This window comes from Salmo salar, chromosome ssa17 (assembly GCF_905237065.1).
Source record: "Salmo salar chromosome ssa17, Ssal_v3.1, whole genome shotgun sequence".
NCBI classification, from domain to species: domain Eukaryota; kingdom Metazoa; phylum Chordata; class Actinopteri; order Salmoniformes; family Salmonidae; genus Salmo; species Salmo salar.
Window position 1 is genome coordinate 45,108,432 of NC_059458.1, and position 18,519 is coordinate 45,126,950.

At 50.5% G+C, this 18,519-nt stretch overlaps 1 protein-coding gene across 2 annotated transcripts in view; it reads right to left on the bottom strand.

The window, feature by feature from the left end:
* Nucleotides 1-3,599: 3,599 nt before the first annotated feature.
* Nucleotides 3,600-18,519, bottom strand: part of LOC106575058 (glypican-6) — a 360,069-nt gene continuing 345,149 nt past the window's right edge. For both annotated transcript variants that reach the window (XM_045699649.1, XM_045699651.1), the window contains 3 exons: nt 18,456-18,519; nt 12,527-12,702; nt 3,600-3,949 (listed from right to left, as the gene is read on the bottom strand). The exon at nt 18,456-18,519 is cut by the window's right edge and continues 67 nt beyond it. In XM_045699649.1, the coding sequence (XP_045555605.1) occupies nt 3,741-3,949; nt 12,527-12,702; nt 18,456-18,519 (449 nt within the window). In that variant the 3' untranslated portion in view covers nt 3,600-3,740. The remainder of the gene's footprint in view (nt 3,950-12,526; nt 12,703-18,455) is intronic.

Sequence of the window (18,519 nt, forward strand, 5' to 3'; positions counted from 1 at the left end):
GGGAACACTAACAGAACCTTCTCTCTCTCTCTGTTGTGGGAGGATGTAGGGAACACTAACAGAACCTTCTCTCTCTCTGTGTTGTGGGAGGATGTAGGGAACACTAACAGAACCTTCTCTCTCTCTGTTGTGGGAGGATGTAGGGAACACTAACAGAACCTTCTCTCTCTGTTGTGGGAGGATGTAGGGAACTCTAACAGAACCTTCTCTCTCTGTTGTGGGAGGATGTAGGGAACACTAACAGAACCTTCTCTCTCTCTGTTGTGGGAGGATGTAGGGAACTCTAACAGAACCTTCTCTCTCTGTTGTGGGAGGATGTAGGGAACACTAACAGAACCTTCTCTCTCTCTCTGTTGTGGGAGGATGTAGGGAACACTAACAGAACCTTCTCTCTCTCTGTTGTGGGAGGATGTAGGGAACACTAACAGAACCTTCTCTCTCTGTTGTGGGAGGATGTAGGGAACTCTAACAGAACCTTCTCTCTCTGTTGTGGGAGGATGTAGGGGAACACTAACAGAACCTTCTCTCTCTGTTGTGGGAGGATGAAGGGAACTCTAACAGAACCTTCTCTCTCTGTTGTGGGAGGATGTAGGGAACACTAACAGAACTTTCTCTCTCTCTCTGTTGTGGGAGGATGTAGGGAACACTAACAGAACCTTCTCTCTGTTGTGGGAGGATGTAGGGAACTCTAACAGAACCTTCTCTCTCTCTCTCTGTTGTGGGAGGATGTAGGGAACTCTAACAGAACCTTCTCTCTCTGTTGTGGGAGGATGTAGGGAACTCTAACAGAACCTTCTCTCTCTCTCTGTTGTGGGAGGATGTAGGGAACTCTAACAGAACCTTCTCTCTGTTGTGGGAGGATGTAGGGAACATCTCTTGTGGGAGGATGTAGGGAACTCTAACAGAACCTTCTCTCTCTCTGTTGTGGGAGGATGTAGGGGAACTCTAACAGAACCTTTCTCTCTCTGTTGTGGGAGGATGTAGGGAACACTAACAGAACCTTCTCTCTCTCTGTTGTGGGAGGATGTAGGGAACAACAACAGAACCTTCTCTCTCTGTTGTGGGAGGATGTAGGGAACTCTAACAGAACCTTCTCTCTCTGTTGTGGGAGGATGTAGGGAACTCTAACAGAACCTTCTCTCTCTCTCTGTTGTGGGAGGATGTAGGGAACACTAACAGAACCTTCTCTCTCTGTTGTGGGAGGATATAGGGAACACTAACAGAACCTTCTCTCTCTGTTGTGGGAGGATGTAGGGAACACTAACAGAACCTTCTCTCTCTGTTGTGGGAGGATGTAGGGAACACTAACAGAACCTTCTCTCTCTCTCTGTTGTGGGAGGATGTAGGGAACACTAACAGAACCTTCTCTCTCTCTGTTGTGGGAGGATGTAGGGAACACTAACAGAACCTTCTCTCTCTCTGTTGTGGGAGGATGTAGGGAACACTAACAGAACCTTCTCTCTCTGTTGTGGGAGGATGTAGGGAAACACTAACAGAACCTTCTCTCTCTGTTGTGGGAGGATGTAGGGAACACTAACAGAACCTTCTCTCTCTGTTGTGGGAGGATGTAGGGAACTCTAACAGAACCTTCTCTCTCTCTCTGTTGTGGGAGGATGTAGGGAACACTAACAGAACCTTCTCTCTCTCTGTTGTGGGAGGATGTAGGGAACTCTAACAGAACCTTCTCTCTCTGTTGTGGGAGGATGTAGGGAACACTAACAGAACCTTCTCTCTCTGTTGTGGGAGGATGAAGGGAACTCTAACAGAACCTTCTCTCTCTGTTGTGGGAGGATGTAGGGAACACTAACAGAACCTTCTCTCTCTCTGTTGTGGGAGGATGTAGGGAACTCTAACAGAACCTTCTCTCTCTCTGTTGTGGGAGGATGTAGGGAACACTAACAGAACCTTCTCTCTCTGTTGTGGGAGGATGAAGGGAACTCTAACAGAACCTTCTCTCTCTGTTGTGGGAGGATGTAGGGAACTCTAACAGAACCTTCTCTCTCTGTTGTGGGAGGATGTAGGGAACACTAACAGAACCTTCTCTCTCTCTCTCTGTTGTGGGAGGATGTAGGGAACTCTAACAGAACCTTCTCTCTCTGTTGTGGGAGGATGTAGGGAACACTAACAGAACCTTCTCTCTCTCTGTTGTGGGAGGATGTAGGGAACTCTAACAGAACCTTCTCTCTCTGTTGTGGGAGGATGAAGGGAACACTAACAGAACCTTCTCTCTGTTGTGGGAGGATGTAGGGAACTCTAACAGAACCTTCTCTCTCTGTTGTGGGAGGATGTAGGGAACTCTAACAGAACCTTCTCAGGGTTCTCTCTTTCTGTTCTGTTCATTTTGAAGGTTTCATAATTCTGCTGTATAAAGAAAAGAAAAATATAATCTCATGTATTTTTAAATTCTTCATCATCATCATCATCGCTCTAAAGAACACGTTTTAAATTGCGTTCTCATTCTGTCTCTCCGGGAGAGAAGGAGCACGTTGTTGTTCAATCAGAGTTAAGGAGAGAAGCAGTTGGTTGGTTTGGAGAAAAGAGGAGACGATTAGCTGATCCACTGACGCTACGTTCTGTTCTGGACGTCACCGAGCAGAGAAGAACAGATTAGAACAGATTAGAACAGAGCAGAACAGATTAGAACAGAGCAGATTAGAACAGAGCAGAACAGATTAGAACAGATTAGAACAGAGCAGAACAGATTAGAACAGATTAGAACAGAGCAGATTAGAACAGAGCAGAACAGATTAGAACAGATTAGAGCAGAGCAGAGCATATTAGAACAGATTAGAACAGATTAGAGCAGATTAGAACAGAGCAGAGCAGATTAGAACAGAGTAGAACAGAGCAGAACAGATTAGAACAGAGAAGAACAGAGCAGAACAGAGTAGAACAGATTAGAGCAGAGCAGATTAGAAAAGAGCAGAACAGATTATAACAGAGCAGATTAGAACAGAGCAGAACAGATTAGAAAAGAGCAGAACAGATTAGAGCAGAGCAGATTAGAAAAGAGCAGAACAGATTATAACAGAGCAGATTAGAACAGAGCAGAACAGATTAGAACAGAGCAGAACAGATCAGAACAGAACAGAACAGATTAGAACAGAGCAGAACAGAACAGAACAGATTAGAACAGATTAGAACAGAACAGATTAGAACAGATTAGAACAGAACAGAACAGATTAGAACAGAACAGAACAGATTAGAACAGAGCAGAACAGATTAGAACAGATTAGAGCAGAGCAGAACAGAGCAGATTAGAGCAGAGCAGAACAGAGCAGATTAGAGCAGAACAGATTAGAACAGAACAGATTAGAACAGAGCAGATTAGAGCAGAGCAGAACAGAGCAGATTAGAGCAGAACAGATTAGAGCAGAACAGATTAGAACAGAACAGATTAGAACAGAACAGATTAGAACAGAGCAGAACAGATTAGAACAGAGCAGAACAGATTAGAACAGATTAGAGCAGAGCAGAGAGCTCTTTGGGGCCAAAGCAGGATGCAGCACTGTAACACTCACACCAATCCTCAGTCTACTACAGTAAACTAACTGTGACCATCTCTCTTCATGGTGTTGGTGGTGGGGGGAGGGGGGGGTCCGAAAGGGTCCGAAAGGGTAGTACGAGTCCGGTTCTGGTTAGAGAACTCTAACAGTCAGTACCCCGACCGGCTGGCTGGCTGTCTGATTGGTGCCAGAGGTCGTAGCGGCGGGGTGGTCCTCTCAGCCCGGCTGGTATTATTATCTCCTGGACCAGGACAGCGCCGTGAGAGAGAAGGTCAGTAGCAGCGGTAGAGAAGTTCTGGACGGATGCGAGGCGCTGCCTGATGCAGTCGAAACTCGCTCGTCGCTCCTGTCCGCTCCGACCACGGGGGACTCCGAACCCACAAACACAAACTCTGTGGTACATCGCTCTGGACAGCCACTACCGCTACCGCTGCCCTCGTCGCCTAGAGAGAGACACACACACACACACACACACACACACACACACACACACACACACACACACACACACACACACACACACACACACACACACACACACACACACACACACACACACACACACACACACACACACAGGACGGACACACACACGCACACACACACACACACGCACGCACACACACACACACACACACACACACACACACACACACACACACACACACACACACACACACACACACAGGACGGACACACACGACACACACACACACACACACACACACACACATACACACACACACACACACACACACACACACAGCACAATGAGTGAGGATCCAAACAGACTCAAAGCAGATAGCTGACCGTCTGAAGGTTTACTGCCTTGATCAACCCCAGGGTTGTGGGTTCGATTCCCACGGGGGACCAGTATGGGAAAAAAATTAAAATAAATAAAGATAAATGTCTGCATTCACTACTGTAAGTCCCTCTGGACAAGAGCGTCTGCTAAATGACTAAAATGTAAATGTTGTTGTCACATCCAGTGTTATTCAAAACCCTAATAATGACTGAGCGATTTCCACTCGACGGTAAAGTCAACATTGGCAATATATATTTCCACACTATGAGGTCGAAATAACACCTGAAATTGTTAAATTTTAGTGTAAAATGAAAAAAATTGCATTTCAGCCTATCCAGGTGGAATTCAGTTATTTGGCTTTTTTATAATTTTTCTATAATTTTTTTAATTTTTAGAGTTTTTAGTGTTTTTATGTTTTTAGCATTTTTTGAGTTTTCCAGTTTTTTGAGTTTTGAGTTTTACTAGTTTTCTAGTTTTTTAAGTTTTTCGAGGTTGTCGCCCATACGGAGAGAGATACAGAGAGAGATACGGAGAGATACGGAGAGATACGGAGAGATACGGAGAGAGATACGGAGAGATACGGAGAGAGATACGGAGAGATACGGAGAGATACGGAGTACGGAGAGAGATACGGAGAGATACGGAGAGATACGGAGTACGGAGAGAGATACAGAGAGAGATACGGAGTACGGAGAGATACGGAGAGAGATACGGAGAGATACGGAGAGAGATACGGAGAGATACGGAGAGATATACGGAGAGAGATACGGAGAGAGATACAGAGAGAGATACGGAGTACGGAGAGAGATACGGAGAGAGATACGGAGAGAGATACGGAGAGAGATACGGAGAGAGATACGGAGAGAGATACGGAGAGATACAGAGAGGGATACGGAGAGATACGGAGAGATACGGAGAGATACGGAGAGATACGGAGAGAGATACGGAGAGAGATACGGAGAGATACGGTGAGAGATACGGAGAGAGATACGGAGAGATACGGAGAGATACGGAGAGAGATACGGAGAGAGATACGGAGAGATACGGAGAGATACGGAGAGAGATACGGAGTAACGGAGAGAGATACGGAGAGAGATACGGGGAGAGATACGGAGAGAGATACGGAGAGAGATACAGAGAGAGATACGGAGAGAGATACGGAGAGAGATACGGAGAGAGATACAGAGAGATACGGAGAGAGATACGGAGAGAGATACGGAGAGATATACGGAGAGAGATACGGAGAGATACGGAGAGATACGGAGAGAGATACGGAGAGAGATACGGAGAGAGATACGGAGAGATACGGAGAGATACGGAGAGATACGGAGAGATACGGAGAGAGATACGGAGAGAGATATGGAGAGATACGGAGAGATACGGAGAGATACGGGAGAGATACGGAGAGAGATACAGAGAGAGATACAGAGAGAGATACAGAGAGAGATACGGAGAGATACGGAGAGATACGGAGAGAGATACGGAGAGATACGGTGAGAGATACGGAGAGAGATACGGAGAGATACGGAGAGATACGGAGAGATACGGAGAGAGATACGGGGAGAGATACGGAGAGATACGGAGAGAGATACGGAGTACGGAGAGAGATACGGAGAGAGATACGGAGAGAGATACGGGGAGAGATACGGAGAGAGATACGGAGAGAGATACAGAGAGATACGGAGTACGGAGAGAGATACGGAGAGAGATACGGAGAGAGATACGGAGAGAGATACAGAGAGATACGGAGAGAGATACGGAGAGAGATACGGAGAGATATACGGAGAGAGATACGGAAAGAGATACGGAGAGATACGGAGAGGTCGGAGAGAGATACGGAGAGAGATACGGAGAGAGATACGGAGAGATACGGAGAGATACGGAGAGATACAGAGAGAGATACGGAGAGAGATACGGAGAGATACGGAGAGATACGGAGAGATACGGAGAGAGATACGGAGAGAGATACGGAGAGAGATACAGAGAGAGATACAGAGAGAGATACGGAGAGATACGGAGAGATACGGAGAGATACGGAGAGAGATACGGGGAGAGATACGGAGAGATACGGAGAGAGATACGGAGAGATACGGAGAGAGATACGGAGAGATACGGAGAGAGATACGGAGAGAGATACGGAGAGATACGGAGAGATACGGAGAGAGATACGGAGAGATACGGAGAGAGATACAGAGAGAGATACAGAGAGAGATACGGAGAGATACGGAGAGAGATACGGGGAGAGATACGGAGAGATACGGAGAGAGATACGGGGAGAGATACGGAGAGATACGGAGAGAGATACGGAGTACGGAGAGAGATACGGAGAGATACGGAGAGAGATACAGAGAGAGATACGAGAGAGATACGGAGAGAGATACGGAGAGAGATACGGAGAGAGATACGGAGAGATACGGAGAGAGATACGGAGAGAGATACGGAGAGAGATACAGAGAGAGATACGGAGAGATACGGAGAGAGATACGGAGAGAGATACGGAGAGATATACGGAGAGAGATACGGAAAGAGATACGGAGAGAGATACGGAGAGAGATACGGAGAGAGATACGGAGAGAGATACGGGAGAGATACAGAGAGATACGGAGAGAGATACGGAGAGATATACGGAGAGAGATACGGAAAGAGATACGGAGAGATACGGAGAGATACGGAGAGATACGGAGAGAGATACGGAGAGAGATACGGAGAGAGATACGGAGAGATACGGAGAGATACGGAGAGAGATACGGGGAGAGATACGGAGAGATACGGAGAGATACGGAGAGAGATACGGAGAGAGATACGGAGAGAGATACGGAGAGAGATACGGGGAGAGATACAGAGAGATACGGAGAGAGATACGGAGAGAGATACGGAGAGATATACGGAGAGAGATACGGAAAGAGATACGGAGAGATACGGAGAGATACGGAGAGAGATACGGAGAGAGATACGGAGAGAGATACGGAGGAATACGGAGAGATACGGAGAGATACGGAGAGAGATACGGAGAGAGATACGGAGAGAGATACGGAGAGAGATACGGAGAGAGATACGAGAGAGATACGGAGAGAGATACGGAGAGAGATACGGAGAGAGATACGGAGAGATATACGGAGAGAGATACGGAAAGAGATAACGGAGAGATACGGAGAGAGATACGGAGAGAGATACGGAGAGAGATACGGAGAGATACGGAGAGATACGGAGAGATACGGAGAGATACGGAGAGAGATACGGAGAGAGATACGGAGAGATACGGAGAGAGATACGGAGAGATACGGAGAGATACGGAGTACAGAGAGAGATACGGAGAGAGATACGGAGAGAGATACGGAGAGAGCCCACACAATAGAAATAAGTTGGCCTGATCCAACAGCACCATGTCTGGGTTCCCATATCTGGATCCAACAGCACCATGATTGGGTTTCCAGTCTCAACGTCAACAGTGGAGAGGCAACTCCGGGATGCTGGCCTTCTAGGCAGAGTTCCTCTGTCCAGTCAGTGTCTTTGTTCTTTTGCCCAACTTAATCTTTTATTTTTATTGGCCAGTCACAGATATGGCTTTTTCTTTGCAACTCTGCCTAGAAGGCCAGCATCCCGGAGTCGCCTCTTCACTGTCGACGTTGAGACTGGTGTTTTGCGGGTACTATTTAATGAAGCTGCCAGTTGAGGACTTGTGAGGCGTCTGTTATCCTCTTGCTCAGTTGTGCACCGGGGCCTCCCACTCCTCTTTCTATTCTGGTTAGAGCCAGTTTGCGCTGTTCTGTGAAGGGAGTAGGACACAGCGTTGTACGAGATCTTCAGTTTCTTTCCAATTTCTCTCATGGAATAAGAATAGACTGACGAGTTTCAGAAGAAAGTTCTTTGTTTCTCGCCATTTTGAGCCTGTAATCGAACCCACAAACGCTGATGCTCCAGATAATCAACTAGTCTAAAGAAGACCAGTTTTATTGCTTCTTTAATCAGTACAACAGTGTTTCAGCTGTGCTAACATAATTGCAGAAGGGTTTTCTAATGATCAATTAGCCTTTTTAAAATGATCAACTTGGATTAGCTAACACAATGTGCCATTGGAACACAGGAGTGATGGTTGCTGATAATGGGCCTCTGTACGCCTATGTAGATATTCCATTAAAAATCAGCCGTTTCCAGCTACAATAGTCATTTACAACATTAACAATGTCTACACTGTATTTCTGATCAATTTGATGTTATTTTAATGGACAAAAAAAATGTGCTTTTCTTTCAAAAACAAGGACATTTCTAAGTGACTCCAAACTTTTCAACAGTAGTTTATGTATTTAATCACCTGACTTCAGTAAGACGCAAAAAACCCTATTCCCTGTAGAGAGAATAGGGCCCTATTCCCTATGGGCCCTGGTCAAGGTAGTGCACTGTAGAGAGAATAGGGCCCTATTCCCTATGGGCCCTGGTCAAGGTAGTGCACTGTAGAGAGAATAGGGCCCTATTCCCTATGGGCCCTGGTCAAGGTAATGCACTGTAGAGAGAATAGGGCCCTATTCCCTATGGGCCCTGGTCAAAGTAGTGTACTACAGAGAGAATAGAGCCCTATTCCCTATGGGCCCTGGTCAAAGTAGTGCACTACAGAGAGAATAGAGCCCTATTCCCTATGGGCCCTGGTCAAGGTAGTGCACTGTAGAGAGAATAGGGCCCTATTCCCTATGGGCCCTGGTCAAGGTAGTGCACTGTAGAGAGAATAGGGCCCTATTCCCTATGGGCCCTGGTCAAGGTAATGCACTGTAGAGAGAATAGGGCCCTATTCCCTATGGGCCCTGGTCAAAGTAGTGCACTACAGAGAGAATAGGGCCCTATTCCCTATGGGCCCTGGTCAAAGTAGTGCACTACAGAGAGAATAGAACCCTATTCCCTATGGGCCCTGGTCAAGGTAGTGCACTACAGAGAGAATAGGGCCCTATTCCCTATGGGCCCTGGTCAAAGTAGTGCACTTATAGAGAGAATAGAGCCCTATTCCCTATGGGCCCTGGTCAAGGTAGTGCACTGTAGAGAGAATAGGGCCCTATTCCCTATGGGCCCTGGTCAAAGTAGTGCACTACAGAGAGAATAGAGCCCTATTCCCTATAGGCCCTGGTTAAAGTAGTGCACTTATAGAGAGAATAGAGCCCTATTCCCTATGGGCCCTGGTCAAAGTAGTACACTACAGAGAGAATAGAGCCCTATTCCCTATGGGCCCTGGTCAAAGTAGTGCACTATAGAGCCCTATTCCCTATGGGCCCTGGTCAAAGTAGTGCACTTATAGAGAGAATAGAGCCCTATTCCCATGGGTCCTGGTCAAGGTAGTGCACTACAGAGAGAATAGAACCCTATTCCCTATGGGCCCTGGTCAAAGTAGTGCACTACAGAGAGAATAGAACCCTATTCCCTATGGGCCCTGGTCAAAGTAGTGCACTATAGAGGCCCTATTCCCTATGGGCCCTGGTCAAAGTAGTGCACTTATAGAGAGAATAGAGCCCTATTCCCTATGGGTCCTGGTCAAGGTAGTGCACTACAGAGAGAATAGAACCCTATTCCCTATGGGCCCTGGTCAAAGTAGTGCACTACAGAGAGAATAGAGCCCTATTCCCTATGGGCCCTGGTCAAAGTAGTGCACTACAGAGAGAATAGAGCCCTATTCAATATGAGCCCTGGTCAAGGTAGTGCACTACAGAGAATAGGGCCCTATTCCCTATGGGCCCTGGTCAAAGTAGTGCACTACAGAGAGAATAGAACCCTATTCCCTATGGGCCCTGGTCAAAGTAGTGCACTACAGAGAGAATAGAGCCCTATTCCCTATGGGCCCTGGTCAAAGTAGTGCACTACAGAGAGAATAGAGCCCTATTCAATATGAGCCCTGGTCAAGGTAGTGCACTACAGAGAATAGGGCCCTATTCCCTATGGGCCCTGGTCAAGGTAGTGCACTACAGAGAGAATAGAGCCCTATTCCCTATGGGCCCTGGTCAAAGTAGTGCACTACAGAGAGAATAGAACCCTATTCCCTATGGGCCCTGGTCAAGGTAGTGCACTACAGAGAGAATAGAGCCCTATTCCCTATGAGCCCTGGTCAAGGTAGTGCACTACAGAGAGCCCTGGTCAAGGTAGTGCACTACAGAGAGAATAGAGCCCTATTCCCTATGAGCCCTGGTCAAAGTAGTGCACTACAGAGAGAATAGAGCCCTATTCCCTATGGGCCCTGGTCAAAGTAGTGCACTTATAGAGAGAATAGAGCCCTATTCCCTATGGGCCCTGGTCAAGGTAGTGCACTGTAGAGAGAATAGGGCCCTATTCCCTATGGGCCCTGGTCAAAGTAGTGCACTACAGAGAGAATAGAGCCCTATTCCCTATAGGCCCTGGTTAAAGTAGTGCACTTATAGAGAGAATAGAGCCCTATTCCCTATGGGCCCTGGTCAAAGTAGTACACTACAGAGAGAATAGAGCCCTATTCCCTATGGGCCCTGGTCAAAGTAGTGCACTATAGAGCCCTATTCCCTATGGGCCCTGGTCAAAGTAGTGCACTTATAGAGAGAATAGAGCCCTATTCCCTATGGGTCCTGGTCAAGGTAGTGCACTACAGAGAGAATAGAACCCTATTCCCTATGGGCCCTGGTCAAAGTAGTGCACTACAGAGAGAATAGAACCCTATTCCCTATGGGCCCTGGTCAAAGTAGTGCACTATAGAGCCCTATTCCCTATGGGCCCTGGTCAAAGTAGTGCACTTATAGAGAGAATAGAGCCCTATTCCCTATGGGTCCTGGTCAAGGTAGTGCACTACAGAGAGAATAGAACCCTATTCCCTATGGGCCCTGGTCAAAGTAGTGCACTACAGAGAGAATAGAGCCCTATTCCCTATGGGCCCTGGTCAAAGTAGTGCACTACAGAGAGAATAGAGCCCTATTCAATATGAGCCCTGGTCAAGGTAGTGCACTACAGAGAATAGGGCCCTATTCCCTATGGGCCCTGGTCAAAGTAGTGCACTACAGAGAGAATAGAACCCTATTCCCTATGGGCCCTGGTCAAAGTAGTGCACTACAGAGAGAATAGAGCCCTATTCCCTATGGGCCCTGGTCAAAGTAGTGCACTACAGAGAGAATAGAGCCCTATTCAATATGAGCCCTGGTCAAGGTAGTGCACTACAGAGAATAGGGCCCTATTCCCTATGGGCCCTGGTCAAGGTAGTGCACTACAGAGAGAATAGAGCCCTATTCCCTATGGGCCCTGGTCAAAGTAGTGCACTACAGAGAGAATAGAACCCTATTCCCTATGGGCCCTGGTCAAGGTAGTGCACTACAGAGAGAATAGAGCCCTATTCCCTATGAGCCCTGGTCAAGGTAGTGCACTACAGAGAGCCCTGGTCAAGGTAGTGCACTACAGAGAGAATAGAGCCCTATTCCCTATGAGCCCTGGTCAAAGTAGTGCACTACAGAGAGAATAGAGCCCTATTCCCTATGGGCCCTGGTCAAAGTAGTGCACTACAGAGAGAATAGAGCCCTATTCAATATGAGCCCTGGTCAAGGTAGTGCACTACAGAGAATAGGGCCCTATTCCCTATGGGCCCTGGTCAAGGTAGTGCACTACAGAGAGAATAGAACCCTATTCCCTATGGGCCCTGGTCAAGGTAGTGCACTACAGAGAGAATAGAGCCCTATTCCCTATGGGCCCTGGTCAAAGTAGTGCACTACAGAGAGAATAGAGCCCTATTCCCTATGGGTCCTGGTCAAGGTAGTGCACTACAGAGAGAATAGAACCCTATTCCCTATGGGCCCTGGTCAAGGTAGTGCACTACAGAGAGAATAGAGCCCTATTCCCTATGAGCCCTGGTCAAGGTAGTGCACTACAGAGAGCCCTGGTCAAGGTAGTGCACTACAGAGAGAATAGAGCCCTATTCCCTATGAGCCCTGGTCAAGGTAGTGCACTACAGAGAGAATAGAGCCCTATTCCCTATGAGCCCTGGTCAAGGTAGTGCACTACAGAGAGAATAGGGCCCTATTCCCTATGGGCCCTGGTCAAGGTAGTGCACTACAGAGAGAATAGAACCCTATTCCCTATGGGCCCTGGTCAAAGTAGTGCACTATAGAGCCCTATTCCCTATGGGCCCTGGTCAAGGTAGTGCACTACAGAGAGAATAGAACCCTATTCCCTATGGGCCCTGGTCAAGGTAGTGCACTACAGAGAGAATAGGGTATCGTTTGGAACTTACTGGAGTCCTGAAAGAAAATGTCGTTTCCGTTGTAGGCGTTTTTCAGCTTGTTCGTCATCACCCTGAGCGTCATGATCTGTTGGCGAATCAGAGTGTCCGGTCTAGTGATGTCCACCGCGACCTCAGGGTTGTTCAGCTGGTTGGTGAGGCCGTCTTTCACCACCTCAGGAAAATACCTGGGAGACGGAGGATAACAACAACACCTGTTCAGGTACATCTCTGAGGAACACCTATTAAAATACAATCACATTTCATTGGAAAGGAAATTATTCAATTAAATGGATCGTGTGGAGCGTTCTCAAGAGGAAGTGGTCCTCCAGCACTCAGAGAGCAGCTGTCAGTGGTCCAATAGAGGAAGAGATTCTCCAGCACTCAGAGAGCAGCTGTCAGTGGTCCTGAAGAGATTCTCCAGCACTCAGAGAGCAGCTGTCAGTGGTCCTGAAGAGATTCTCCAGCACTCAGAGAGCAGCTGTCAGTGGTCCTGAAGAGATTCTCCAGCACTCAGAGAGCAGCTGTCAGTGGTCCTGAAGAGATTCTCCAGCACTCAGAGAGCAGCTGTCAGTGGTCCTGAAGAGATTCTCCAGCACTCAGAGAGCAGCTGTCAGTGGTCCTGAAGAGATTCTCCAGCACTCAGAGAGCAGCTGTCAGTGGTCCTGAAGAGATTCTCCAGCACTCAGAGAGCAGCTGTCAGTGGTCCTGAACAGGTCGTAAAGCTGGGCTGTATAATCCAACCAGACAGGACTAGTAATGCTGATTGCACAATCCCTCCTGCATTCTACACTCTCCCTACTCCCTCCTCCTATTGGTCCCTCTCTCCCTGCTCCCTCCTCCTATTGGTCCCTCTCTCCCTGCTCCCTCCTCCTATTGGTCCCTCTCTCCCTGCTCCCTCCTCTTATTGGTCCCTCTCTCCCTGCTCCCTCCTCCTATTGGTCCCTCTCTCCCTGCTCCCTCCTGTCTATTGGTCCCTCTCTCCCTGCTCCCTCCTCCTATTGGTCCCTCTCTCCCTGCTCCCTCCTCCTATTGGTCCCTCTCTCCCTACTCCCTCCTGTCTATTGGTCCCTCTCTCCCTACTCCCTCCTCCTATTGGTCCCTCTCTCCCTACTCCCTCCTCCTATTGGTCCCTCTCTCCCTACTCCCTCCTCCTATTGGTCCCTCTCTCCCTACTCCCTCCTCCTATTGGTCCCTCTCTCCCTGCTCCCTCCTCCTATTGGTCCCTCTCTCCCTACTCCCTCCTCCTATTGGTCCCTCTCTCCCTACTCCCTCCTCCTATTGGTCCCTCTCTCCCTGCTCCCTCCTCCTATTGGTCCCTCTCTCCCTACTCCCTCCTCCTATTGGTCCCTCCCTCCCTACTCCCTCCTCCTATTGGTCCCTCTCTCCCTACTCCCTCCTCCTATTGGTCCCTCTCTCCCTACTCCCTCCTCCTATTGGTCCCTCTCTCCCTACTCCCTCCTGTCTATTGGTCCCTCTCTCCCTACTCCCCTCCTCCTATTGGTCCCTCTCTCCCTGCTCCCTCCTCCTATTGGTCCCTCTCTCCCTACTCCCTCCTCCCTATTGGTCCCTCTCTCCCTACTCCCTCCTCCTATTGGTCCCTCTCTCCCTGCTCCCTCCTCCTATTGGTCCCTCTCTCCCTGCTCCCTCCTCCCTATTGGTCCCTCTCTCCCTACTCCCTCCTCCCTATTGGTCCCTCTCTCCCTACTCCCTCCTCCTATTGGTCCCTCTCTCCCTACTCCCTCCTCCTATTGGTCCCTCTCTCCCTACTCCCTCCTCCCTATTGGTCCTCTCTCCCTGCTCCCTCCTCCTATTGGTCCCTCTCTCCCTACTCCCTCCTCCTGTCTATTGGTCCCTCTCTCCCTACTCCCTCCTCCTATTGGTCCCTCTCTCCCTGCTCCCCTCCTCCTATTGGTCCCTCTCTCCCTGCTCCCTCCTCCTATTGGTCCCTCTCTCCCTGCTCCCTCCTCCTATTGGTCCCTCTCTCCCTACTCCCTCCTCCTATTGGTCCCTCTCTCCCTGCTCCCTCCTCCTATTGGTCCCTCTCTCTCTACTCCCTCCTCCTGTCTATTGGTCCCTCTCTCCCTACTCCCTCCTCCTATTGGTCCCTCTCTCCCTGCTCCCTCCTCCTATTGGTCCCTCTCTCCCTGCTCCCTCCTCCTATTGGTCCCTGTCTCCCTACTCCCTCCTCCTATTGGTCCCTCCCTCCCTACTCCCTCCTCCTATTGGTCCCTCTCTCCCTGCTCCCTCCTTCTATTGGTCCCTCTCTCCCTGCTCCCTCCTCCTATTGGTCCCTCTCTCCCTGCTCCCTCCTCCTATTGGTCCCTCTCTCCCTGCTCCCTCCTCCTATTGGTCCCTCTCTCCCTGCTCCCTCCTCCTATTGGTCCCTCTCTCCCTACTCCCTCCTCCTATTGGTCCCTCTCTCCCTACTCCCTCCTCCTATTGGTCCCTCTCTCCCTACTCCCTCCTCCTATTGGTCCCTCTCTCCCTGCTCCCTCCTCCTATTGGTCCCTCTCTCCCTACTCCCTCCTCCTATTGGTCCCTCTCTCCCTACTCCCTCCTCCTGTCTATTGGTCCCTCTCTCCCTGTCTATTGGTCCCTCTCTCTGATCCAGTCCTCTCTCTCTGATCCAGTCCTCTCTCTCTGATCCAGTCCTCTCCAGTTCTGCTGGGTCCTCTCTCTCTGATCCAGTCCTCTCTCTCTGATCCAGTCCTCTCTCTCTGATCCAGTCCTCTCCTGTTCCCTGAGGTCCTCCAGAGATCTGGGCCCTGGCCTGTCTGGCTGTCTGCTTCCCTGAGGTCCTCCAGAGATCTGGGCCCTGGCCTGCCTGGCTGTCTGCTTCCCTGAGGTCCTCCAGAGATCTGGGCCCTGGCCTGTCTGGCTGTCTGCTTCCCTGAGGTCCTCCAGAGATCTGGGCCCTGGCCTGTCTGGCTGTCTGCTTCCCTGAGGTCCTCCAGAGATCTGGGCCCTGGCCTGTCTGGCTGTCTGCTTCCCTGAGGTCTTCCAGAGATCTGGGCCCTGGCCTGTCTGGCTGTCTGCTTCCCCTGAGGTCCTCCAGAGATCTGGGCCCTGGCCTGCCTGGCTGTCTGCTTCCCTGAGGTCCTCCAGAGATCTGGGCCCTGGCCTGTCTGGCTGTCTGCTTCCCTGAGGTCCTCCAGAGATCTGGGCCCTGGCCTGTCTGGCTGTCTGCTTCCCTGAGGTCCTCCAGAGATCTGGGCCCTGGCCTGTCTGGCTGTCTGCTTCCCTGAGGTCCTCCAGAGATCTGGGCCCTGGCCTGTCTGGCTGTCTGCTTCCCTGAGGTCCTCCAGAGATCTGGGCCCTGGCCTGTCTGGCTGTCTGATGCCCATCAATGTTTCATTCATCCAGAAGTCATCCAGAAGCTGGCGTAGGGACCATCCAAGCTCCACTTACCTAGCCAGGGTGGTTTGGTGGTGGGGAAGGGTGGGGGAAGAACTGGCACAAACAGGGAAATTAATTGATCTTTTATGACACCATCTGCTGTAGTTATGACTCTGGGAGGGGTAGAGAAACAGAGGGATGGAGGGGTAGAGGGATGGAGGGATGGAGGGGTAGAGGAACAGAGGGATGGAGGGGTAGAGAAACAGAGGGATGGAGGGGTGGAGGAACAGAGGGATGGAGGGGTGGAGGAACAGAGGGATGGAGGGGTAGAGGAACAGAGGGATGGAGGGGTAGAGAAACAGAGGGATGGAGGGGTAGAGGAACAGAGAGATGGAGGGGTAGAGGAACAGAGGGATGGAGGGGTAGAGAAACAGAGGGATGGAGGGGTAGAGGGATGGAGGGATGGAGGGGGAGAGGAACAGAGGGATGGAGGGGTAGAGGGATGGAGGGATGGAGGGGGAGAGGAACAGAGAGATGGAGGGGTGGAGGAACAGAGGGATGGAGGGGTAGAGGGATGGAGGGATGGAGGGGTAGAGGAACAGAGGGATGGAGGGGGTGGAGGGGGAGAGGAACAGAGGGATGGAGGGGTAGAGGGGTAGAGGGATGGAGGGGTAGAGGCACAGAGAGATGGAGGGGTAGAGGGATGGAGGGGTAGAGGGGTAGAGGGATGGAGGGGTAGAGGAACAGAGGGATGGAGGGGTGGAGGAACAGAGGGATGGAGGGGGAGAGGGATGGAGGGATGGAGGGGTGGAGGAACAGAGGGATGGAGGGGTGGAGGGGTAGAGGGATGGAGGGGTAGAGGCACAGAGAGATGGAGGGGTAGAGGGATGGAGGGGTAGAGGGGTAGAGGGATGGAGGGGTAGAGGAACAGAGGGATGGAGGGGTGGAGGAACAGAGGGATGGAGGGGTAGAGGAACAGAGGGATGGAGGGGTAGAGGGGAGAGGGACAGAGAGATGGAGGGGTGGAGGGGGAGAGGGATGGAGGGGTAGAGGAACAGAGGGATGGAGGGGTAGAGGGGTAGAGGGATGGAGGGGTGGAGGGGGAGAGGAACAGAGGGATGGAGTGGTAGAGGGGTAGAGGGATGGAGGGGGAGAGGGATGGAGGGGTAGAAGAACAGAGGGATGGAGGGGGAGAGGGATGGAGGGGTAGAAGAACAGAGGGATGGAGGGGGAGAGGAACAGAGGGATGGAGGGGTAGAGGGATGGAGGGGTAGAAGAACAGAGGGATGGAGGGGAGAGGGATGGAGGGGTAGAGGGGGAGAGGGACAGAGAGATGGAGGGGTGGAGGGGGAGAGGGATGGAGGGGTAGAGGAACAGAGGGATGGAGGGGTAGAGGAACAGAGAGATGGAGGGATGGAGGGGTGGAGGAACAGAGGGGTGGAGGGGTAGAGGAACAGAGGGATGGAGGGGTAGAGGAACAGAGGGATGGAGGGGTAGAGGAACAGAGGGATGGAGGGATGGAGGGGTGGAGGAACAGAGGGATGGAGGGGGAGAGGGATGGAGGGATGGAGGGGTGGAGGAACAGAGGGATGGAGGGGGAGAGGGATGGAGGGATGGAGGGGTGGAGGCACAGAGAGATGGAGGGGTAGAAGAACAGAGGGATGGAGGGGTAGAGGGATGGAGGGATGGAGGGGAGAGGAACAGAGGGATGGAGGGGTGGAGGAACAGAGGGATGGAGGGGTAGAGGAACAGAGGGATGGAGGGGTAGAGGAACAGAGGGATGGAGGGGTAGAGGAACAGAGGGATGGAGGGGTAGAGGAACAGAGGGAGGGAGGGAGGAGAGAGAGAGAGAGAGAGAGAGAGAGAGAGAGAGAGAGAGAGAGAGAGAGAGAGAGAGAGAGAGAGAGAGAGAGAGAGAGAGAGAGAGAGAGAGAGAGAGAGAGAGAGAGAGAGAGAGAGAGAGAGAGAGAGAGAGAGAGAGCTTCTGGCTTTCATTCCAAGCATCTATGAACACGTTATTGTACAGGAATAGATGAGAACATCTCACCATATCCATAAAGTGTCAGAGATTCACAGGTAAACAATATGTCTGTCTTATCTGACCTTGGCATCGCTGTAGTACTGGTTCTCTCTTGTCCTGTACCAAGGACTCAGAGTACCATAGTTCTGGACCAGCTGAGGGTCTATAACACTGGTTCTCTCTTGTTCTGTACCAAGGACTCAGAGTACCATAGTTCTGGACCAGCTGAGAGTCTACAACACTGGTTCTCTCTTGTTCTGTACCAAGGACTCAGAGTACCATAGTTCTGGACCAGCTGAGGGTCTATAACACTGGTTCTCTCTTGTTCTGTACCAAGGACTCAGAGTACCATAGTTCTGGACCAGCTGAGAGTCTACAACACTGGTTCTCTCTTGTTCTGTACCAAGGACTCAGAGTACCATAGTTCTGGACCAGCTGAGAGTCTACAACACTGGGTCTCCCTTGTTCTGTACCAAGGAGTCAGAGTACCATAGTTCTGGACCAGCTGAGGGTCAACTCATCAGACTAGTTATAGGACTAGTTAGTGTAGGTCTACGGGCGTGTGATCTGAACACCTCTCACCTGGCCTTAGCGTGACTATTCCAGCACTGCTCTTCATCTGGCTCGGTCAACTTGTCTTTAGTAC